Source organism: Aulonocara stuartgranti (assembly GCF_965226115.1).
Source record: "Aulonocara stuartgranti genome assembly, chromosome: 17".
Taxonomy (NCBI): Eukaryota; Metazoa; Chordata; class Actinopteri; order Cichliformes; family Cichlidae; genus Aulonocara; species Aulonocara stuartgranti.
This window is the reverse complement of record NC_138953.1, coordinates 10,112,055-10,137,674: the sequence shown is the minus strand read 5'-3', so window position 1 is coordinate 10,137,674 and position 25,620 is coordinate 10,112,055. Positions and strand designations below refer to the sequence as shown.

General features: G+C 41.2%; 2 protein-coding genes across 2 annotated transcripts; one reads left to right on the top strand and one right to left on the bottom strand.

Annotated features, from left to right (window-relative positions):
- Positions 1 to 5,981: 5,981 nt before the first annotated feature.
- LOC309692709 (uncharacterized protein) lies at positions 5,982 to 18,063 on the top strand. Its single transcript, XM_082511472.1, has 15 exons — positions 5,982 to 6,342; positions 8,144 to 8,302; positions 8,521 to 8,562; positions 9,056 to 9,174; positions 9,372 to 9,546; positions 9,636 to 9,761; positions 10,083 to 10,126; positions 10,255 to 10,324; positions 10,468 to 10,682; positions 11,274 to 11,454; positions 11,624 to 11,707; positions 16,489 to 16,634; positions 16,756 to 16,997; positions 17,083 to 17,192; positions 17,400 to 18,063. The coding sequence occupies exons 1-15, from the start codon at positions 6,214 to 6,216 to the stop codon at positions 17,547 to 17,549; spliced, it is 1,992 nt and encodes a 663-aa protein (XP_082367598.1). The 5' UTR covers positions 5,982 to 6,213; the 3' UTR covers positions 17,550 to 18,063.
- A 91-nt stretch (positions 18,064 to 18,154) lies between these two features.
- On the bottom strand, positions 18,155 to 24,502 carry LOC309691956 (uncharacterized protein). Its single transcript, XM_082510035.1, has 4 exons — positions 24,402 to 24,502; positions 19,930 to 20,832; positions 19,286 to 19,380; positions 18,155 to 19,169 (listed from the first exon to the last, which is right to left on the bottom strand). The coding sequence occupies exons 1-2, from the start codon at positions 24,437 to 24,439 to the stop codon at positions 19,983 to 19,985; spliced, it is 888 nt and encodes a 295-aa protein (XP_082366161.1). The 5' UTR covers positions 24,440 to 24,502; the 3' UTR covers positions 18,155 to 19,169; positions 19,286 to 19,380; positions 19,930 to 19,982.
- Positions 24,503 to 25,620: the final 1,118 nt, after the last annotated feature.

Sequence of the window (25,620 nt, the reverse complement as noted above, 5' to 3'; positions counted from 1 at the left end):
ACGAATCCTACTTCCGGGTCTAAAGTAGTCTGCGTTTAATATGGCTTTTGTGTTGTTAACATGTTTAATGTTATGTATTTTCTTCTATTTAATCTCAAAAAGCTCCTAAAACAGTCAGTGATCACTGTTGACCTCCCTCGGCTTTTATTACCGCTAATCATTTATTTAAGCTCAGTTTTTAAAACCTTAGGATGTAACTACAGCCCAGCCCATGCAGCAGTATATGAATGACTAACCTCGTATTGTGGATGGATTATCTCAGTTGTTCTCCTGGCTGAAGTTTGGTCCTTTTACAGCATCTTGCCATGCGATTACATTTGTTCCTGACCACCGAGAACACTCACGTTAACTTTTATCGAGTGGAAAAAAAGTTAGCTTGTTTATATTATGCTAACATAGCTGTGTCGCTAGCGGTCACGTAGCACATCATTATATACCAGCTAGCCCAACTTCAGTAACCCTACAAACGTCACTGCTGTTTAGTTTTCTGTCTTCATTTATGCTGGAAGTGATAGCAGAGCTGTACGTTTTAATTTGTTTCCAAAACCCCGCAGTCAGGACATGTTATATTGTATTTAGATAGAAGCTAGCGAGCTAACTTCCTGCTAACTTCTAACTCCGTTAAATGTCATAAATTCCGTTTTCATGGATGCCTGGATGTTAAACTCAATTGTTACACCTGGTAGAGCAGAACGCTGATCATTTTATTAAAGATGAAAGACTTTAGACAGTTTTTCAACTCTCAGTAATGCCATAGTGATCGTTTGATATATGGACCTGCAGCGGAGTTTAGACCCAGACAGGCTAGTGACGTCAGACTGAACAATCGGATTGTCACAGAGTGTGAAAGTTTAGTTTTGGCCACAGAAAGTTTAAACCTGTTTGTCACAAACAAGTGTTACATATCATCTGAGTATGCAGCAGATATAGAGATACTGTATCCAAGCAGCTGCCAACCAGTCTACCATTGCAGCAGCTAACTTTCCATGAACAGCTGAAGCGGCCAGAAAGTGTTTGTGAAGTAGTTGGGTTCTGCAAACACTTTAGGATTCAGGTAAACAATAAGCACAGTAGAACAAATATTGGTTTTGTGAACAAAATCATTTATCATAATCAATTACATCTTCTCCATTGAACGCCTTTTAAAACTTATTTGAATATTTCATCGTGTAAATCAACAACTAAGACCCGAACTCCTTCATTGCATGCATTTTTAATTTTTCTTTGCTATTTGGGTTGATTGGGACCTAAAGAATGTAAAAACAAAGAATTACCAGATTTTTTTTTTTTTTTTTTACACCTAATTTTTGTTTTTGAGAAAAATGAGATCCACATATGAGGACATTTGTATCAAATTTTGATAGAACAGTGGCAGTATAATGTCCTCGTAAGTGAATATCAGGCCCTTGTAGAAATTTTTTTTTTTTAAAATTAAGTATTTTGGTCTAGACGTCCCAAAATGTGATGTCCACATATGTGGACACCAGGTCCTAGGAGGTTAAGGAAGAGGAAATGTTGAGCAGAGGAATGCAGTCAAGTGAGGGTTATGAGGAATCTGTCTTCACACAGCTGATTCCTCATAACCCGGGGCGATCGTTATCGGTTACAGTTCGTCTTGTGTCTGGAAGGTTGCCGGTTCGAGCCCCGGCTCGAACAGTCTCGGTCGTTGTGTCCTTGGGCAAGACACTTCACCTACTGGCCTTCACCTGATGGCCAGAGGGGCCGATGGCGCGATATGGCAGCCTCGCTTCTGCCCCAGGGCAGCTGTGGCTACAACTGTAGCTTGCCTCCACCAGTGTGTGAATGTGAGAATGAATGACTAGTGGAATTGTAAAGCGCTTTGAGGGCCCCGAAAAGCAATCCATTATTATTATTATCATAACCCTGGTAAGTAAATCCCCCAAAAAGTTGATTCTGTTCATCTGGATGTAGTGTTTTCAGTGGGAGAAACATTTCGTCACTCATCCAAGTGATTTCTTCAGTCTCAGCTGACTGCAGGTTTCCCCAATCTTATAAACAGTACTTTTGCAGAATGGCTGAAACCAGCACCACTGAGGGAACACTGGGATAGGAGGTCTTCGATCCTCAACCCCTCGGTAGGCAGCTCTGAACACTGCATCCAGAACACCCTGGATTTTGTTGAGAAAGTGAGAGATGTCATTATGGAGGCAGATGAAACCGTGGTCTTGTACGATGTTACATCTCTCTTCACTTGCATCCCAGTCACAGAAGCGTTGGAGGTAGTCCTTAAGAGATTACAGGATGACCCCAACCTCAGCAACAAGACCACTCTCAGCATCGACCAAGTGTGTTTGCTTTTGGAACTGTGTCTTCATTCCACCTACTTCACATTCAAGGGTCATTTCTACAGGCAGAAACATGGGTGTGCCATGGGCTCCCCAGTTTCACCCACCGTGTCCAATTTGTACATGGAAGAAGTGGAAAAGAGGGCTTGCTATCCTACCCTGGAACACCACCAAGCCATTGGTTCAGGTATGTGGATGACACCTGTGTGAAAGTCAAATCTCAGGACGTACCACATTTCACGGATCACATTAACTCAGTGGACCAACACATCAAATTCACCAGGGAGGATATGAAAAGTGGCAGGTTAGCCTTCTTAGACTGTGAGATTTCCATCAGTAATGGGGGACATCTAAAAGCTGACGTGTACTGTAAACCTACGCATACAGATCGGACACAACGGTTCGGGAGGCAGAAGAACATCGCATCAAGAAAGTCCTGAGTAAATGTGGTTATCCCATCTGGACATTTGTCAAAGCTGGAAAGGCACCTAAAGAAAGCTCCAGCCGATCCAGGAGAGAAGGACAACCGCTGACTAAGCGAAGACCTGTAGTGATCCTGTATGTATCAGGAGTATCAGAGCAGTTGAGACACATTTTTTCTAAACACCGTGTCTTTGTAGCCTTTAAACCCCAAAACACACTGCACCAAAAATTGGTCCACCCCAAGGATCGGGTCCCCTGACACAAACAGAGTAATATAGTGTACGCTGTTAAGTGCATGGGGATTGCCAGGATTTATACATCAGGGAAACCAAACAACCTCTGGCGAAGCGGATGGCACAACACAGAAGAGCTACCTCGTCAGGCCAGGACTCTGCAGTCTATTTACACCTACAGGCCAGTGGACACTCTTTCCATGATGAGGATGTACACATCCTGGACAGGGAGGAACGCTGGTTTGAATGGGGAGTCAAGGAGGCCATTTATGTGAAAAGGGAAAGACCATCTCTGGCAATCGAGGAGGGGGCCAAAGGGTCCATCTTTTGCCATCTTACAAGGCTGTGATTGCAGCCATTCCCCAACTCTCTGTGAATTGTACTCATGGCCATTGATCAGTAGTTGTTGCTCAATGGTCATGACAATTTGCATCAAGGAAACTGACCTCACAGCCCATTGTTCATTCAGTGGTGCTAGTTTCAGTCATTATGCAAATGTACTGTTTATAAGAAAAACCTGCAGTTAACTGAGACTGAAGAACTTGGAAAAGTTACGAAACGTTTCTCCGACTGAAAATGCTACGTCCAGATGAACAGAATCAATTTTTTGGGACAAACTTGTGACACACATCAGCCTCCAGTCATCTCAGGGAAAACGATGGTGCATGGAGCAGTATGCATTCCATGACAGTGAAAAGGAAATGCACAAGACTTCTTGGAAGTTAGATAATGTGATAAACAAAGGTAACATTAGAAATACCAAGTCGTAGCTCACACCCGGCTTCTCAGAATCTTGTCCAAGACATTTGGAGTGACTGCCGCGAATCACCATTATCAGGAAACACAGGACCACCATCATAATTTCTGTTCCCTTCTCTCCTGATTGCAAGTGGCAGTAAACAAAGTGGATAGCTTGCAGTCATAGTTAAAAGTTTTCTTTTAATATCAGAACATGGTTTTTAAAAATAATCTGGTCTTTAGCAGCTTCTAAAATAATTTAAATATAACCTCAGGTGTAAAATTGCACACAACAGATTCCACTGTTTAATTGTTTATTTAACAAAAATGCAAAATAAAATAAACATTTAACATGTTTAGCTGGTTGAGTCTAATGATGATCTACTCCAGAGAGGACTAGCAAGTCTTTCCACTAATGAATCTCACTACACAAGCATGGACTTTAAATAGTTAGAAAATTAGTCGGTTAACCAAAAGCATTCGAATAGAAGCACCTGGCTGCTGCTTTCCTTTTTAATGGCAGCAGTAAGGTGTTTTTAGCGATTCACTTACACCTTCTGCATTTGGCTTAGCTTTTCTTAAATAATGACAGCGCATTAATTCATATGTTGTTCACCTGAGGTTATATCTACCCAATTGTTTAAAAAAAAAAAAAAAAAAAAAAAAGACCAGACAATTTTTATTATATTTTTATATGTAAAACCTTAGAATTGAAAGGTGATGATGGGACAAAGCAGTGTCAATAGGAAGAAATGCTAATGGCAGAACACTTGATCACAGCATGGACCCAAAGGCCACATTAAGACAGTAGAACCTAGTGAATATGTAAAATGTTGTCTGGGATGCCACTGCACAGATTTCCCCTGGGGGGCAGGCACACGTGCTGCTTCATACTCTTGTTTTATTGTGTCACCAAGCCAGTGAGAAAGTCACTGTCTGAACAGAGCCTTATCCCTTGTACTTTCAGATGCAATGACTGGAGTGGATATAGCAAATCCAAATCACAGTTTCTGTACTGCAAAGATAATGCAGCCCAGAGCCTCTGACATGGTCTCCTTGTTGGAGAAGAACTTAAATTCTGCATGGTATGATAAACTAAGGGCTTGAGGTCAGTCAAGAATGACAGATTCCCTTCAAGTGCATTTGTAAGGCTGGAAAAAACCTGGAGATGAATGCCATACCAATATTTCTACAGCTAAGGTCCATTCTCCTTTTGAGCTGCCACAGGTCCCTGTTCAAGACCCTGCAGGGAGTAGGGAACCAGACTGTTGATGGACACTTGGGTGCCACCAAGAGGACCCTGAGCTCTGACTGTCTGACCCTGTGAAACATTATTGAAGGAATCAGGGGGAAAGCGTAAAGAAGGTGGTGTTGGTGAAAGCATCCAACACCAGGTCTTTCCATGTAAAAATAAATTTCCTGATTTAAGTTTTAAGAAATACACAAAGATACTAACTCGATTTATCCATGTGACATTTCATCGGATCCATTTGAACCTCATGAAGGATATTAAATGGTAAATTTTCAGTTTTTGATCCTGCTGATTAAAGACTGTTCAGTGTGGGGTTTTATTATTCGCCACAGTCTCAGTGAAATGAATAAACATAATTAGATATGGAATCATTGTTTCCTAGTACCTGCTACCAAAGCTCACGCTTAAGCCTAAGTCATTTCTTTATCATTTTTTAGCTGTTATTTTACACTGTTTCAAATCAAAGGTCCTGAAATGTCTTCCTTGTAAACTTACATGTTGTAACAATTAATTTTTGCAGTACTTTTAACAGGAAAGTTGAAGTGAATGAAAATTAAGCCTGAATAATAATTTTAAAGAAGGAAATAAAAATATGGATTCTGAAATAATGTGTTACAGACTTTCTCCTTGCAGTCCATATTTTAATAAGGTAAATGAATGTTTTTGTTAATAATGGTATGATAGCTTTAAGAGCAGTATTTTAATAATCAGCCTTATGATGAAAGAAATTCTTAGGATAGCATGATTAGTGACCTTTTCTCATGACAGTGTCTATAACTTGAGGACAAGTCTCCTTCAAGCTCTACAGAGACAAAGTTGCATTGATTGGGCCACATGTTGTACTTCTAAAGCTACTTTTGAATCAGGCAGAGCTTTTTTCATTTCATTTTTTATTTTGTTTCACACGTGGTACAGCAGTAATTCATTTCCTATACACAAACCGTCCTTTCAAAAGTCACACTGTTTTTGAACAGAACTCCCATAAATATCAGCTTCTAGATTATCCACACGACCAATCACAGCCTGAGAGCACAACTGTGAGCCAACTACAGCTTTAGACTGATAGGTTGCAGCTTGAGGTAATGAAACTTCACCTGTTTAGATGTTTGGTGGTTCCCTCTCAGCTAAGCAAGAGAACACTTAATTAGCATGAAATCAGCTTTGAGTCACAAGAAGCCTGCAAAAAAGAGGTAATAAGAATAAGGACAAAATAAAGAACAAGCAAAGGTTAGATACCGTAAACGGTGTCATTTTAGGAAGGATGGCGTGTGGGAAGAAACCAGTGTCACTGGTCATTAAAGAAAACATTGAAATGAAAGTGTTTTCTTCCAAGGAGCCCTGTAAGGTCTTGATAACACAGGAGGAAGAGGAGGAATACAGCGTTCACCAGGTGTGTCTTTTTAAATACTTCACTGCAAGACATTATGTGTGATTTAAAAATAGTGCTGACCCCATCAGGAAACTTTTTGAAGCTCATGATGAGCAGAGTGGTGGTATATCATAATCAGATCCAATATCTTTTGACTAACCTCAGAACTAACATATAAATACACCTTAAAGGGTTGATGTCCTACTTCTAGACAGTACAGAGAGGTATTGCTTTAGATACTCACCAAACCTGTTTGGTTTTACTTTGTATGTAGAACTGTAGATGTATAGATATTGTTCTGCGTTTCCATTCAGACTTTACTTTCACTTGCACCTTGCTGGTACTGGGATGGAAACCCTTTTTCAATTTAGAACTGCTTTCATGGCATTTTTCAACAACATAATTGCTGCAGATTTGTCAGCTACACTCTCTTGTTCTACCACATCCCAGTTGGTGGCATTTTCTCAGTTGGTACCAAGTGCACCAAATGTGTTAGAAGATGTCTCCTACATCATACATGCATACATTTTTCCAATCTTCTGTTCATGAATCTTTCTGAGACCATGGAAATTGTGGCCTCAGTTTCCTGGTCTTAGCTGATAAGAGTGGCACCTGGTGTGGACTTTTGCTCCTGTAGCCCATATGCTTTCTCACCTCTAGCATCAACAAGACATCTTCAATTTTATTTATACAGAGCAAAATCACTCTTAACAAACTGAAGACTTTCATTGAACTGCCAAATAAACAAATTGGTACTGTCTTTCTGGCCAGACACATGGCAGCACTTCTGCTATAACTTTGTTTGAATCTATCAAAATAATAATGCAAACATTAGTTATTGACTGCAAGTGAAAATTGTTTTCTTTGCGAATAACTCTCACTGAACTAACACAGACAATCACTCGACGCGTTTGCCATCATTAAATAATTTCTTTGCTTTTTAAAGAACTTATTTTAATGTTGCATTCAACAACAAAGAAATCCTCTTGAACAAAAAAAACCAAAAACTTAAAGAGCCAAACTGCATTATATTTCTTTACGCCGATATAGGGATGACGTGAGACGCAAGTGGCCCTCTGGCCTAAAGGAAACATGTATAATGTAAATGGAATGAACAAATTTGAGTTTGTTAGAAAGATATGATTCCACTGCAGTGCAGTACCTTTAATACCCACTGCATGTTCTCATTGGTGTAATAAAATCTTATGGTCAACAGTATCAATCTGTTCTAGCCGGACAAGCACAGAGATGAGGCCACTGTCAGAGGCCACCATTTGTAACCATTGCTTAGGCTGTTTCTGTACTCTGAGCTCTGAAACCTGACCGAAACTCTTCAGATAAGTCATTTCTCTGTAGATGATTAGCTTTACTACTACTCTCGCAAGAATTTCTGATATAAAATTGATGAAATTCTGTTGGTACAGCTAAATAACAATCTGCTGTCAAACCTGTCAAGCAAAAAGCACCAAGTTAGACTACAAGCCACAACATGATCTAATATCACTGATTGTTGTTATTCCAACAATCAGTGTTGCTTCAGATACATCACTGAAACTGTTCAATCAAGCAAAAGGACAACTGAACCAGAGCCAAAGCCATAATTTCAAAACACTGTGATTAATCAGCTCTCATCATTGCAGTGAGTAGAATTGTTCTGATGTTGTAGTGGATCCACAATGTTGAAACTACAACTCATGTATTCAAAACAACAATGGTGTTTTGCTGCCTGATGGTTAATGATGCGGACTCACATATTCTTTTGTTGCATCATTCGTGTGCTCATACATAACAAGCCAGCTCCTTGTCCTCCTCTTGTACACAGCGATACATGGCGAGTCCTCTGTTCTCCAACTCCGAGGAAGCCCCTGAGCAGCAGGTCCAAACTCAACCCAGACACCAGGCTGAAACAGATTCCCCAGACCAGGAAGAACCTCACTGCTCTGCTGTGGTCTGCAAACAAGAAGTAGAGATAGAGCTGGAGGTTAGTAATAAGGCAGAAGTTATAAACCACTTGGTAAGAAAGTAAGAAATTTGTAGTAGAAAAAAAGACATCCCATGCTAAATAGCTGGTCAGGACCTCCAGGAATGGGTTTTTACTTTACTTTATTGCTTCTCTACAATGTTCATCTTATTTGTATTCCTTTTTTTTAGTTCACATTTCTTGTTTTTATTCACCCTTCTTGTTTTTCCTTCCTGTAGGTGATTCCTTCTATCAGAAAGTCAAAGAGTCATCCAGCAATGGTAAAGTCAGGGAATCCTTTATTCATTACTGATATGTCATGACTCTTCATAACATATCACCGACTCAGGCATTTGATTTGCAGCCTGGACTCTAGAGCAGGGATGCTGCATACAAACAGTGAGAGCAGTGCAAACAGTATATAACTATATGGTGCAGTGGTCCAGTTCCCCTACTGGAATTAACTTTTTCTTTCTACATTACTACTACTACTTTATATTTTTATTGTAGGCTTGACCTTAATATTGATGAATCTGTTCATCTTTCTTCCACAGTGTCAGAAAAATGTTGACTTCAGTCTCCAGCACATTATTTATCATCAACGATTTAAGCTTTTTAATCAAAGTTCAATCAGTTTTTTCAAACTTTATTTTCTGCCAAAATGGAAACCATATTTCCCATTTCCTGCACAGTTTTGCCCCATTATAACTTTAGGATATTCTCCTGTTCGTGAATCCAACATGTAACACTGAGGGTTTATTCTGTGTATTTCAGCCATATTCTAACAAAGCTGGTCATCTCAAATGGAAGAGACTGATTCCTCAGAAGAAAAGCCTGGTGGTTAAAGACGTGGTCTGTTTACCCAGAGGACACTCTATGTCACAGCTGGACAGGTGAGTGTTTATGTAGGAAAGAATACCATAAAATCTTATTCAAAATGCCATTTTAGGTCAGTGAATGTTTGAGTAGCTCCCACTGTTTCTAAAGTGATGATTGTGGCAATAAAAGGTGTTTACATAGCTCTGTTTGAATCTACTCTACTGTTCATAACATTTTTCAGTGAAGTAAATGTTATTTTCTGTTCTTCCAGACAAATAGTTCCAAAGAATAAAGACCAAGCAGCTCTGGAAGCCATGATGATGACTGCTCGCATCACCATTGACCGCAGCTGGTCAGCCACTCAGGTGAAGGGTCGACTGGCGATGCTCTTTCAGGGGCACTTTGTAAAACAGGCAGGACAAAAGTTTTCATTTACATATCTGCAGGTGGGTGTGAGATGTGTTCTGCCTGAGGTGTCTTAAAGTCTGTTCATTTTAGTACACAGAACATTGCTGAATGTGGTGGTTGTTTCCAGTGTGTGCAGAGCTCCAGAGTGCTGTTTGTCCCTGACACCCCTTCAGAGGGCTGGACTGGAGAGCAGGTCCTCAGGATCTCTGAACATGGTGCTTTATATATCCTGAGCCACCACGACTACTCAGAGGTAACTACTGCTGCTTCATTACTAATACCCTGATGTGATCATTATAAAAGTAGGACTTGGATCTGATACATTTTTATATTTCAAAAGCCATAAAGACAACTTTGTGTGTTAAGATTCAGTTTAAAGATAATTTGGCTTCTGTGAAAAAACAGAAACGACAGCAAGTGTTTAAAATGGCTCATGGACCCCTGGACGCCTTGTTCCTGTGAACCGGGGAACACGGGATCTTTAATTATTTCGTTTATTTCTCCAATCTGCTTTAGCTTTGCTCAGTCTGCCTCCATTTTGTCTGTAGTTTATAAAGTTCTCTTCTCCTTACAGACAGAATCTGAAGGGTCAGCAAGTGAGACACTTGTGGTAAAAAGGCAAGAAAACATTTCCTGTGAATACACATTTAGAAATGATTAGTGACAAACTAAATAGCTGCATTATCTGAATTTGTGTGGTTTTTTTTTTTTTTTTTTTTTTGTTTTTTTTTTTGGGGGGGGAGCAGCACAGACAGCTGCCAAGATGGTAAAAGTGAGCTAATAATCAAGCCTAGCATCTGCAGGGATACAAAGAAGGTGAGTTTGGAGGATAAAAGATAAAAAAGTCAATCCTAAATTCAGTTTGTTTTATTATTATTATTATTATTATTATTATTATTATTATTATTATTATCATCATCATCTTTGTCTCCTGTTAAACTTCCATCTTTTGTGCGCAGTCCACTGTTGACCTGGACACCATCCTGAGAGCGTTCAGACAGGAGAACGTAGATCCAGGATTGAAAACTCACATCCAGGTGAGGCGGACAGATCTACTCCACGGCGCTCTGGAGGTGGTGAGGAGGCCCGACTTCTGCTTCAGGGCGACGCCTGTTATCTCCTTCAGTGGAGAAGAGCCCGACAGCCACGAGGCCCCTGTCAGGGAGTTTTTCAGGTCCTCATCATTTCCCTGAAATTATTGCTGGAGCTGATGGCTTCAGGCATAAAATAAGTTGTATGGTTTTCTATACTGAAGCTAATTTATTCAAACTCTGATCCAACATGACTGTATGAATTTCATCAAGATTTAATATTCACTTTTTTTTGTAATTGGAAAACTGGCTCACAAAAAGATTTCCACATGGTAGCATGTAGTCTATAATAGGATCATATTCTATACATTTTGGGGCTGCAGTAAACAATGTGAAAATTGTGTCAAATGCTCATCATGATAGTTCAGGATCCCAGAAGACGGTGTGGTAATAAAACTGATTGTGTTGTTTGATCAACCGTCCAAAACCCCAAATATGTGAACAGATGGTATTTACAGCAATACAAAATGGAAAGGTAGCAGCTGATTTTTCTTTTTTTCTTTGATGAATGACATAATAATGGCATCTAGGTTTCGTTTTCGTTTTGTTTTGTTTGTTTTGGTGCTCCACCATTCTGAGAGAAATGTTCAGTTCTTCTGAAAGAGGTTTCTGCCAAAACACCAAAGCATAAAGGTGTCATTTGTTAATTCATGTCTACATTTCTTCTCATGCAGGCTGATGCTGCTGGAGCTGCAGCACAGCTGTGTGTTTGAGGGTCTTCCAGGAAGTCTGTTCATGACCTGCAACTTCACAGCTCTTGAGGAGAGGAAGTACTATGAAGCTGGGGTTCTCATTGGCTGGTCGCTGGCTCAGGGTGGGCCTGGACTTTGTTGCCTTCACCCTGCATTGTATCAGGTAGAGTCCTTAACTGAATGTGTGCTAGTGTAGGCACTACAAGAATTTGTCATACAGTATTGCCTATTCTTTGCGAATGTGATATTAGATTACTTTTTCTGATGCCCTGTAGCTGTGTCAGGTATTACCAGCACAATCTTTGTCTGTATGGCTTATTTTACTGTCACAGGTGATGTGTTGCCACAGTATAACATTAGAAGACTTCAACTGGCGGGACATTATTGATACCGAAGTCCAAATCCAACTGAAAGAGGTAGCACACAAGAAGAAAACTCACAACTCTAATTGTAACATATTTAAAAACTTGATATACTGCTGTACCTGTGTTATTATACATGGTTAGTTTGGATAACGGTGATCTTAATATAAACCAGTTATTTTATTGATGGATCGGTCACACTGGAGTAAAAATAGGATGGTAACCTCATAGCCAGGGCCGTTGCTAGCCATTTGGGTGCCCTAAGCACAAATGCTTTATGGTGCCCCCCCGCCACTGAAAAAAAAAAAAAAACATTAATACTTTTGAATTTCTCAGTGGAATTTGTTTAATTAAATAACAACAAACATGACAGTTAAACAAATAAATAAGGTTAAAGGAGGTTAAAAATACTGTTACAAATAAATACTGGAACAAAAATTGAACATTGGAACAAGAACAAAGAGCCTGGCAATAATGTGTAATTTTTTTTATAAAAAAATAATATATATAATATAATAGTATTATTATTAATATATTTACAAATAGTTTCACAATAGAATTTAAATAAGAAACTTAAATAAGAAAAATAAGAATTTGAACACAAAAGCCACATTCCTTAAGTAACTATGTTAAACATTTTTACAATTCGTTGTCAGAGTATGCCCTAGAGTCTAGGGCATACTCTGACAACCAGAAAATGCAGGCGTGTGCCTCTCTAGGGCCTAGAGAGGCACACGCCTGCATTTTCTGGTTGCAAAATCAGCTATAAGGTCATCATATGATAGCTTCTGAGCCACGTCACCATTGATGCTGATAACAGCCAGACCACTTAAACGTTCCTGCCCCATTGATGAACGCAGGTACGTTTTAATGAGTTTGAGCTTTGAAAAGCTTCGCTCAGCAGAGGCAACTGTGACAGGCAGGGTCAGTGCAATACGCAGAACAATCCACAGATTGGGATATACCTCTTGAAGCTGATTGTCATGTAAAAATGACAGCATTTCCAAAGCAGACGTCTGTGGTGGCAGCTGAGGAAGGTTGATGATTTCCTGCATCATCTCAGGTCCATCAATGTCAGCTACTCCCTTATCTGTCAGTGTCTTCTGTACTTCAGTGCAGTGTTTTTTTAAATCCTCCTTGGACATCCCATTCACTTTGCTGAAATCAAGCAGCACTCCATATTTCTCCTTCACTTGATTCATGGTCTCAAACCTCTCCTGTAGGGAGATTAAAGCAGAGTCCACAACACAATTGAAAAATGTGACCTCAAGCTTTTTAAGGGCATCATGGAGGGGCTCATCAACAGCTTCATATGCAAACTGCCTTTTTGTGCTCCTGAGCCTTTTCTCCTTCAACTGTGGTTCTATGTTCAGGGCCTCACAGAGTTCTTTGGCAGCTGACACAGCCTCATCAAACCCAGACTGTCTGTATTTAGAGAGGTTACTTTTGGCAGTGTCAATGAGCCTGACAGCAACATCGAGCTGCATGGAGCTGGACTGTAGTAACTTGTTCACCTGGTTTGTGATTGTAAGAAGTTCACACCACACGATGGAGCAAATCAAAAATCGAAATGAGGCTACTTCCTCAGCAAGCACTTGAGCCTCCACCTTTGCGACTGCATCACTTACAGCTTCTCTGGCCTCCAGGGGAGCATCCCTCACTTCTTTTGTCTGACTCCGGACAGCAGTTACACTTTGAAGCCTGCTTTCCCATCTAACGTCACTCCAAGATTTAAGTGTCAATTTCACATGTTTTGTTAAAATGGCCCATCGCTGGGTGGCACTGGAAAAGAAATTGAACAACTTCTGCAAATACCCAAAGTAGCCAGTTGCATCTGGAGAGGACTTGGCAGCATCAGCTATGACCAGATTCATCGTGTGAGCTCCACAAGGCACAAACAATGCTCTCGGGTTTAATTGTAGCAGTCTGGCCTGAACACCTTGCTTCTTCCCCTTCATGTTGGCCCCATTGTCATAGGCCTGTCCTCGACAGTTTTCAAATGGAATGCCAAGCTCCTTCAACTTGTCAAGGACAACATTGGACAGGTTAAGGCCAGTTGTTTGCTCCACATTTATATAGCCAAGAAAGTATTCTTTAATATCTGGTTGTGCTTGGAAACAAACAATGCGTACTATGACTGACATTTGTTCAGTGTGACTCACATCTGGAGTACAGTCAAGAATGATGGAGAAGTATTTTGCCAACTGGATTTGCTTCACAATGGCGCGAAATGTTTCTGAAGAGATAATCTGAATTAGTTCGTTCTGTGTCTCAGGGCTGAGGTAATGTGTGTGGGAACCTTCATCTTTTATGTTGGCCAAGTGATTTGCCATTACAAGGTCATATGTTGCCATAAGCTCTACTTCCTTCAAGAAGTTGCCATTGTCCGGCTCATAAAGACAGTCAGAAGAGCCCCTAAAAGACAAATTTCTGGAAGCCAGTGAGAGAGTTATTGAGAGTAATCGTTTGAGAATCTCTCGCCACTTTTTCCTTTCTGCCTCTAGTAAGGTCAACTCCTGTTGATCTATTGCCATGCTTTTCTTTAGCCGTGTGTCCAGTTCTCTCCACTTAAGCATGCACTGTATGTGGTCTTGGCTACACTCATGACCCCTCAAACGGATGTTGATGTTCGACCAGTCACTGAAGCCCTCTGTACTCAGCTTTATATCCTTCACACTGAAAAGCTTACATGCAAAGCAGAACACAGCATTGTTCTGCGGTGAGTACACTAACCAGCTCCGGTGAACCTTTTCTCCATTGGGAAGAATTTTGAACTTAAGGCTAGTGTGAAATGCTCTTCCATCAGGCCCCTTTGGAAAATTAAAATCAGAGCTGACATTAAAAGGACCTCTCCGCACAATTTCAATACGATCAGCATCTACAATGTGAGCTGGCCAAAGAGCAGGATCGGTTGAAGGGGGCACACATGTCTCCACAGTGTCACTTTCTGATAGTCTCTCAGTGACAGGACTCTCAGTGGTACTTGTGTATGGAACTGTACCTGAACTGGTGGTTGATGGTTCTTGTTCTTCTTGGCTAGGGATTGTTGCAGGGTCTACAATGGCTGGTGGTTGATGTCCAGGGATGGCACTACTACTGGATGGTTCATCCTGTCCTTGAGATCCTCCTTGAACATATTTAAGCATTGACCCTGCATACAAGAGAAAATATTCAGGGATTTTACAGAAATACAATTTTGAATCTACAGTAGGCCTACGAAAGATTGCATTATAAGACTAATAAATTAAGTAAGTCACTGGTACATTTAAAAATTACTAACTATATTTTACATGTATAGATTTTCATAATGGCAAATGGCAATATAAACATGCTGTACATAATTTGATATAAATGCGCAAGTAGGAAATCTATATTACTGGAAGATATAGGTTTCATATTACAGTTTCACCAACAGGTGTCGCCCTTGATCTATGAACCTAAAGAAAGACGAGAACTATTTATGTGTTCAGACGTCAATGGCATAAATAAGATATGCGTCTTTATAGATATCCTGAAATGCAGCAACATACAAAGTAATCTTGTCTAATCTGATAATAATACTTGACTGCATCACTGACCTATCCCAAAGTTAAGGTTAATCAGTAGCATGCATGACGTTAGCCAGCTAGCAACCTGAGGAGGGAAATGCTAGTCTCACGAATCACGATAACGTTAGCAATCGTGACTCACGATTGCTAACGTTATCTGAAAACCGTCAATTGAGTGACCATGATGAGTTGCTTTTAGTAGTCCATTCTATATTCATATCCACAACGTAAACAAACTACCCAACATCAATCATTTGCAACATTTGTTAACACAGTATGAACACTGCTAACAGGAGCTATCACAGAGTTGACGGACATGAGCGTGCAAGCAAGGGCTACAATAATGAACTTTTTTTATTATTATTATTTAAACATTGCCTTACTGGCAAGCGACGCCTGAGTTTCATCACGCTTCCTCTTCTTCTTTCTTTTCTCCGCTCCCGACTCCTGTTGCCGTTTCGAGGCCATGTTCAAACAGGTGTTTACCAATTATAGAACAGACCACTGGGAGTGGGGGGGCACCAGGAGGAGACTGGAGACAGGGCACAAAGCAGATTCACCCCTTTTCTCGGGAAAATTGTTTTATGTTGCTTTTGTATTGTTTAACCATATTAATGCATATGATATTTATAGTATTAATATGGTTTACTTTTTTTTTTACGACCCTGATTTTTTTGGTGCCCTACCGGCCATTTGGTGCCCTACGCAGTGTGCGTTATGTGCGTTTGCGGAGCTACGGCACTGCTCATAGCTGCACCAACCCACTGGTTGCCCAGAAGTTGGTTGTGCAACAACTTGTGAAGGAATTTCTTTTTCATATTTGTGAGGTTCTGCTTGGACACTAAAAATAACTGGGAACTGTGAGTTTCTGTGTAGTAGAGAAAGCAACGGATGACAAAAGACTTTGTAACTGCCAAATGACCCTATTCAATACAGTCTGATAGCAGACTGCATCTTACTGCCATTCAATCACCCTCCTGATGTGTGATAGTCCCTTTGAACACAGGTCACAGACCTGGTCCCTGTCTTAAGTAACCATTTCGATGAGATTGTGAGATCACTGCATATACCATGGCAATTGTAGTGGTTTCCTAATGTGACTGTAGCATAATTACAGTGCTGAATAACATCATCTTGTTTCTGCCTTCAGCTGTAGAATGATGAACTGTTTGTATGGCAGTTTTTCCCCCCTCACCTTTAAACTCTTCTCTGTATTAAACCCTCAGTCCTGTGTACATAATTGCCTTCTGTGTGCCGCACACAAATGATGTTCCTCTGCTCTCACAGCTACATAGTTGTACTGATGTAAAGCTGCTGTCTCCCAGTCTGTGCGACTGGGTGTCACGCTGTGGGATCCCTGAGATCTGTTCAGCCAACTCTGATGAAATGCCAGCCATTTATAGTCGCCTGGTAAAACACTACATCTACGACAGGTAGTGCACACACAGAAGCATACGTCATACACATGGTGTCGACAGTTTCAACTTGAGCTACATGCAAATGTTGCCCTTTCTAAACACAAAAGTTAAATTTAATCCACTTGCTGTCCTTCAGGGTGACTAAAATGATCTCCCAGTTTACTGAGGGGCTGAATAGCTGTGGTGGGCTGTGGAACATGGTTCAGTCCCACTGGGAAATTTTTGCCCCAGTTATGACGAGTGCACCGCAGCAGCCTCTGAGTCTGGAAGAGTTCAAGCAGCTTTTTACCATCAGCTTTAGCACTTCAGATGCCCAACTGAGGGCAGATGAGGAGGCCACAGCTGGACACTGGGAAACAATCCTCACTTTAGTGCGTGGTAAGGTTGGAGGGTGTGATGGAAAGAATAAAGATGCTTCTAGTGTTTCAGGTTAGATAAAATATGTCTCTGTTTGCACAATCAGACGGCAAGGCAGAGTTTTCCTTTGAAGACCTCCTCACCTTCATCACAGGAGCTGACCGTTTGCCTCCTCTTGGCTTCCCCAGATTCATTTCTCTGTGTTTTTACTCTCAGGTTGGTGTTTAACATAAAAATCCTTAAAATCCTGCCTTTAATTGTGATTCAAATTCACAAGAATCACCACCAGCATCAACTATCCAAGGTGATAAAATATAGCTCCTTTTCCTTTGTCAAGAGATGAATCTTTGTCACATTTCCCTCACTATTCCCTTTTTTTTTTTTTTTTTTTTTTTTTTCTCCTCCCCTCCCCTCCCCTCTCAGGATGCCAGCATGCAAGATTTGCGCCTGCCTCATGCCGCCTCCTCTTCTCTGGAGCTCTACCTGCCAAGGGGAGTGGCTGGGGCTGTGGACCTGCTGGCCCTGTTAAACAGAGCTGTGCACAAGGTGCTGCGAGACGGAGAGGACAACTGAAGAGAAGTGATGATGAGATTATGAAGAGAATTCCCTCTCACTGGAGATTAAACGTTTCTGTGTGATGTTAACAACATGACTAAAAGGACGCAATTTGCTCTGTGTGCACTTTGGTGCTGGTGACACGATGCTGTAGATTAGACCAGTGTTTGTATTTTGTAAAGACCTCAGTCTGATGGTTTTAAACCGTGTAGTGTTTATAATAGAACCTGTGCGCATTTTTTGATAAGTAGAATCATGTATTTTAAAAGAACGGGAAGGAATGGTACTCAACACACAAGGTCTTAGATGTTTTTGGCAGGGCCAAGTCAGAGTTGATGGATCCATGTTGAGTTTATTTGTTGATGCAGATAAGGTGTGTGTTTTCTTTCATTAATTATTAAAATGGCACTTACGAAGAGCACATTTAACATTGAATAGCAATCTATGTTTTCACTTTCTCTTGTATTTTCTAACAGCTGTTGTTCTTGATATTCTGTATATGGGTATAAATCTGCTTTAAATTCACAAGTTGAATAAAGTTTCATTTAAAAAGAATTCTGAAAGAATAAATGATACAAAGAATGGCCATTACAAATGGTTATATCTCTTTATTCAGAATAATCAGAATCAGATATATTTCTGTGTATATGAGACTTTAGTAGCAGGAGTGACAAGTTTGTAAAATTTAGTCACAGTTTAAAGTACAGTACAAATCAGCAGACATACAAAAACAAATTCTGAAAAACAGATTTGATTCTAATACCACAAAGGGGGAAAAAGTGTGTTGTTGGTCAGTAATATCTGAAAACTGATTTATTTTCTTCATTAGGGTGCAGTATTTATGCACCAACAGTAATAATTTTCCTTGTTTTCCATGTGGAAAAGCCGAGTTAACAAGAATCTGTTACGGAAATTTAATTAAAATCTATTGACACGGTGAGCAGTAAGTTAACACCTGTGGAATTCTCACCCACTGAGTGTCACCCACTTTCTCAGAGGCCTAGCTGTGTGTGCAGTACAATTAATGCTTTTCCGGATCTGTACTTTTAAATGACTCAAAAGTGATATTACTAAAACACGTAACCAATAAATAAAATATTTTTTTTGTTTCAAAGCATATAAATTATTTGATTTCCTAGTCACCATTTTGTCAGAGTGAGTAAGTATTGACATTATTAGCCAGCTGCCTGGTTTGAGATGCCTATTGTACTTTTCAAGATGATAAACCAAAAGCGCATTTGTAATTCATGGGAACTACAGCATTGTGTTTCTGCAGTTTGATTTAATTTCAGAAATGATCATGTAAGGGGATTGATATTTAAATATGATCTGCTTTCACCCAGGTTTAGGTTTCATACATTCACAGAGCAATCCAAGCCCATCTGGCTGTCGACCACTGCAGCACAGCTGATGTCTCCTTCTCACACCAACGTACTAATCATTCAGGATATGATGAAGCGACTGAGGCAAACTGCCGCTCCGGATCATGTTGAAACAAATCTACTAACTCACTGTTAAATTCTTGCCTTTATATTTTTATTTTTGACTTGTGTCCACATTCAATTTTTATGCTCCAACTTTTTTAATGTTTGTCACAGAGAGAATGTGGGGTATTCCATTCAGGACCTTGGTGTTAAACTAAATGGAAAGAAAACACAGAGATTAAACATTTGAATTTTTAACACATGATTTGTGTGTGTGAAATTACTGATAAGTCAAGAATGTATGAAGCAAACTTTAAGATATAGCTATACCTGTTCAAGAAGGGCAATGATGGTTGCATTGCTAACCTGCCCGTATGTAGTCATCTTTATCTTTAGATGTGCAAGTGCTTGTGGGCCTGTTGGAACTGAAAAAAAGAATTATAAAAGTATAATTGGTAAGTGTAAAGTAATTATACATCATAAAATGCATTTGATTATTGCTATAAGGCACATTTCCCTCAATACTGAAACAATTACACTATAACATTTTTAGATTTTTAGATGAAACCAGGAGTCACAACAGCATTTGAGCCTTTATGGCTTTTCCTATAGTACTTTGTGGGCTGGTCTCTAGTCAAAATGCTTAGGCCGTTTTTTTGTCCCAGTCCAACCCTGGGTGGGGGAACTCCAGGCCTCAAGTGCTGGTGTCCTGCGGGTTTTAGAACCACCGCAGCTAATTTAAATGGCTAAATTACCTCCTCACCATGTCTTGAAATTCTGCAGTGGCCTGGTAATGAACTAATCATTTGATTCCAGTGTGTTGACCCAGGGTGAGATCTAAAACCTGCAGGACTTCAACCCTTGAGGCCTGGAGTTTCCCACCCTAGTATTAGAGTGTGAATGTTGGAAGGACAACAGAAGGTAGGAAGAGAAACTGTTGCACACATTAAGTACTTTTAATTTAAATCACATACTTTGAATGGTGGTTGACCCTTCTGTAGGGGTTGTGGTGCTTTGTGCTGCAGTTTTAGTTGTAGTTGTAGTAGTTGGCGCTGCAGTTGTGGTTGTTGGTGCTGTAGTTGTAGTGGTTTGTGCTGCAGTTATGGTTGGTGTTGTAGTTGTGTTGGTTGGTGCTGTAGTTGTAGTGGTGGTTGGTAGTGCAGTTGTGGTTGTTGCTGTAGTTGTATTCGTTGGTGCTGCAGTTGTGGTTGCCGGTGCTGCAGTTGTGGTTGGTGTTATAGTTGTAGTGGTGGTTGGTGCTGCAGTTGTAGTGGTGGTTAGTGTTGTGGTTGTTGGTGCAGTAGTTGTGGTTACTGTTGCAGTTATGGTTGCCGGTGCTGCAGCTGTAGTGGTTGTTGTTGGTGGTGCAGTTGTAGTGAATGGCGCTGCAGTTATGGTTGCTGGTGCTGCAGTTGTAGTGGTGGTTAGTGTTGTGGTTGTTGGTGCAGTAGTTGTGGTTACTGTTGCAGTTATGGTTGCCGGTGCTGCAGCTGTAGTGGTTGTTGTTGGTGGTGCAGTTGTAGTGAATGGCGCTGCAGTTATGGTTGCTGGTGCTGCAGTTGTAGTGGTTGTTGGTGCTGCAGTGGTTGTTGGTGATGCAGGTGTGGTTGGTGCTGCAGTTGCGGTTAGCGTTGCAGTTGTAGTGGTTGTTGGTGCAGTTGTAGTGGTTGGTGCTGCAGTTATGGTTGCTGGTGCTGCAGTTGTAGTGGTTGTTGGTGCTGCAGTGGTTGTTGGTGACGCAGGTGTGGTTGGTGCTGCAGTTGCGGTTAGCGTTGCAGTTGTAGTGGTTGTTGGTGCAGTTGTAGTGGTTGGCGCTGCAGTTATGGTTGCTGGTGCTGCAGTTGTAGTTGTTGTGGTTGGTGCTGCAGTTGTGGTTGCTTAAAGACAGTGAGTTAAGCGCAGATTAGAATGACTTAACACGATGAAACTTTCATTCATAATTTCAGTAACAGCCACAGACTGCTGGCCCCTCTCCAAATAACTCGACAGAAAATAATCTGTCTACTAATCTTAGTAGCAACTCAAAGTCATTCCATGCAATCATTTGATATTGACAGGAGTTTCAAGTACAGTGGGGCAAAAAAGTATTTAGTCAGCCACCGATTGTGCAAGTTCCCCCACCTAAAATGATGACAGAGGTCAGTAATTTGCACCAGAGGTACACTTCAACTGTGAGAGACAGAATGTGAAAAAAAAATCCATGAATCCACATGGTAGGATTTGTAAAGAATTTATTCGTAAATCAGGGTGGAAAATAAGTATTTGGTCACCTCAAACAAGGAAAATCTCTGGCTCTCACAGACCTGTAACGTCTTCTGTAAGAAGCTTTTCTGTCCCCCACTCGTTACCTGTATGAATGGCACCTGTTTAAACTCATCATCTGTATAAAAGACACCTGTCCACAGCCTCAAACAGTCGGACTCCAAACTCCGCCATGGCCAAGACCAAAGAGCTTTCGAAGGACACCAGGAAAAGTATTGTAGACCTGCACCAGACTGGGAAGAGTGAATCTACAATAGGCAAGCAGCTTGGTGTGAAAAAATCAACTGTGGGAGCAATCATCAGAAAATGGAAGACATACAAGACCACTGATAATCTCCCTCGATCTGGGGCTCCACGCAAGATCTCATCCCGTGGGGTCAAAATGATCATGAGAACGGTGAGCAAAGATCCCAGAACCACACGGGGGGACCTGGTGAATGACCTGCAGAGAGCTGGGACCAAAGTAACAAAGGTCACCATCAGTAACACACTACAACGGCAGGGAATCAAATCCCGCAGTGCCAGACGTGTTCCGCTGCTGAAGCCAGTGCATGTCCAGGCCCGTCTGAAGTTTGCCAGAGAGCACATGGATGATACAGCAGAGGATTGGGAGAATGTCATGTGGTCAGATGAAACCAAAGTAGAACTTTTTGGTATAAACTCAACTCGTCGTGTTTGGAGGAAGAAGAATACTGAGTTGCATCCCAAGAACACCATACCTACTGTGAAGCATGGGGGTGGAAACATCATGCTATGGGGCTGTTTTTCTGCCAAGGGGACAGGACGACTGATCCGTGTTAAGGACAGAATGAATGGGGCCATGTATCGTGAGATTTTGAGCCAAAACCTCCTACCATCAGTGAGAACTTTGAAGATGAAATGAGGCTGGGTCTTCCAACATGACCATCCATCCATCTTCTTCCGCTTTGTCCGGGGCCGGGTCGCGGGGGCAGCAGCCTAAGCAAAGAGGCCCAGACCTCCCTCTCCCCAGCCACCTCCTCCATCTTGTCCGGGGGAATACCAAGGCGTTCCCAGGCCAGCCGAGAGATATAATCTCTCCAGCGTGTCCTGGGTCTGCCCCGGGACCTCCTCCCGGTGGGACATGCCTGGAACACCTCACCCAGGAGGCGCCCAGGGGGCATCCTTGTCAGATGCCCGAACCACCTCAGCTGGCTCCTTTCGATGTGGAGCAGCAGCTGCTCTACTCTGAGCCCCTCCCGGATGGCCGAACCTCTCACCCTATCTCTAAGGGAGAGGCCAGCCACCCTTCGGAGGAAGCTCATTTCTGCCGCTTGTATCCGCGATCTCGTTCTTTCGGTCACTACCCACAGCTCGTGGCCATAGGTGAGGGTAGGGACGTAGATCGACCGGTAAATTGAGAGCTTCGCTTTTACACTCAGCTCCCTCTTCACCACGACGGACCGGTGCAGCGTCCGCATTACTGCAGCTGCAGCCCCAATCCGTCTGTCGATCTCCGGCTCCCTTCTCCCATCACTCGCGAACAAGACCCCGAGATAATTGAACTCCTCCACTTGGGGCAGGAACTCCTCCCCGACCCAGAGTGGGCACTCCACCCTTTTCCGGCTGAGAACCATGGCCTCAGATTTGGAGGTGCTGATCCTCATTCCCGCTGCTTCACACTCGGCTCCGAACCGTTCCAGTGCGAGCTGGAGGCCTTCACCCGATGAAGCCAACAGAACCACATCATCTGCAAAAATCAGAGATGAGATTCTGAGGCCACCAAAGCGAAAGCCCTCCGCCACTTGGCTGCGCCTAGAAATCCTCTCCATAAAAATTATGAACAGAACCGGAGACAAAGGGCAGCCCTGGCGAAGCCCATCACCCACCGGGAATGAGTCCGACTTATTGCCGGCAATGCGAACCAAGCTCTTGCAACGGTTGTATAGGGATCGAATGGCCCGTAGCAATGGGCCAGACACCCCATATTCCCGCAACACCTCCCACAGGACACCCCGAGGGACACGGTCGAATGCCTTCTCCAAGTCCACAAAACACATGTAGACTGGTTGGGCAAACTCCCATGCACCCTCTTCCAACATGACAATGATCCAAAACACACCGCCCGGGCAACAAAGGAGTGGCTCCGTAAGAAGCATTTGAAAGTCCTGGAGTGGCCTAGCCAGTCTCCAGACCTCAACCCCATAGAAAATCTGTGGCGGGAGTTGAAAGTCCGTGTTGCTCGGCGACAGCCCCAAAACATCACTGCTCTCGAGAAGATCTGCATGGAGGAATGGGCCAAAATACCAGCTACTGTGTGTGCAAACCTGGTAAAGACCTATAGTAAACGTTTGACCTCTGTTATTGCCAACAAAGGTTATGTTACAAAGTATTGAGTTGTATTTTTGTTATTGACCAAATACTTATTTTCCACCCTGATTTACGAATAAATTCTTTACAAATCCTACCATGTGGATTCATGGATTTTTTTTTTCACATTCTGTCTCTCACAGTTGAGAGTGCAAATTACTGACTTCTGTCATCATTTTAGGTGGGGGAACTTGCACAATCGGTGGCTGACTAAATACTTTTTTGACCCACTGTATAAGCTTAGAAGCACTAACTTAAGGTAAGCTTTATTGAACATGTTAAGCTTTATCTTGAATATGTGCTGTGTGGTCAGCAGAGCATGAAAATATTCAACTTCACTTAGTTTCAAAGAAGCCATCTGTAGACAGAAAATTTGATTTATAAAAAACATGAACTGAAAATGGGTTTTATATGCCATATCATTACATATATCATACACCCAATCCAATGTTACAGTTTAATAAACTGTCATTAAACCTACTCATCCAAGGTGCTCTAGTCATATTGTTACAATTTAATAAACACAAATTCCCCAACTTATTTGTGTTTATTAAATTGTAACAATATGACTAGAGCACCTTGGATGCTCTAGTCATATTGTTACATGGGATCACTGAAGTCTTCATTCTCCAGGAGTTTGTGCATTCCGGTGATCCCAGGATGTATGTTCTTGGAGGTAACCAAAATTTTGCTCACAGTACTACAGTTTAAAAAAAGCTGATTATTAATATTTTGTGGAGTCTGTGCTATTATCATTTTGTTTTAGTATTGTACTACATTTGTTGTTGTTGAATCACTCTAAAGCTGTCTAATATAAAAAGTACAAACAATGCTATAACTTGCAATAAACACTTACTTTGTGCCAAAGATGTCTGAAAATATGCCAGCAGACATATCCAGCAAAGTATTCTTTTATCCATGATGAACTCTGCTACTACTCACTACTCCCAGATTGTCTCAGACTCTGACTGTTTGTTTTCTGTGTCTGCACACTTTACTTAGATGACATGATTTGCTCCTCCCTCCAATATTAAAGAGTGTCACATGACCTGAAAAACCACAAACCAAAGGTATGTGCACTGAAACTTACATCTTTATATAATGCAGGTCAAGTTAAATAGTAAAAATGCTCCACAAAGTTCAAAATGAGTAAATGTCACTAAATGTTTAATTGCATGATAGGAGTACTGGTACATATACTGAGAGCTTTTCCTCATTAAAAGTATGTTAAGTGTAGTAACAGGGGAAGCATAGATGAAATTAGTTTTACTTCAAGTTAATATTGGAAGTGCTTGAGAACTGAAGTATTCTTTTTTTAATATTCTACTATAGATTTGCTGTGAAATTCTCTTCAGCTTTGCCAATCTCCAAATCTGAGTGACTGAGTTATGACAATACTGATGCAGTATGTAAGGACTAACACTTTAAAGCTTCAAAGGAACTACAAATCATCATAATAGAACAAATAGCCAGATCCTTGATTGCACCCTGATGGTTAACTGCTCAGTATGAACTTATTTTCCTTCCTGTGGAATTAACTGAAATACATTGGGTTTTCAAAAAGATATTTATATATATTTGCTCAGTACTTGCCATTCATTTGTTTTCAACAGGTGTAGCTTGCACTTTCTTTTTATTGTTTAACAATTGTAGAAAAACAGCACACACAAACAACACAGTGGATATAAAAGCAACTTTCCGAGGTCAAGAGGGAAGTACAGTGCTTTCAGCCATGTGAGTTCACCTAAACTAAAAAACGTCAACCTATGTCATAGTATGACTTACTGGAAATCGTCACAGAAGTTGGCAAACCAGTTTTTTATAAAATGTAGCTCACCTTTTATTCTGGTCATCCTGCTTTTCACCTTAGCCACCACTAATCTCTGTAATTACTGAACACTTTACAGTTTAATTCATTCAGTCACTTTGTTTTTCCTGGCAGAGCAGTTGCCAGGTTCAAAGCATTTGTAATTATATTAAAATGCTATTACTCTTCCTATGAGATGTATGGCAATCTTACACTCTTATTTAAGTTTTCCTGTGTGCTGCTTATCACTTGGTATAATAAACTTCAT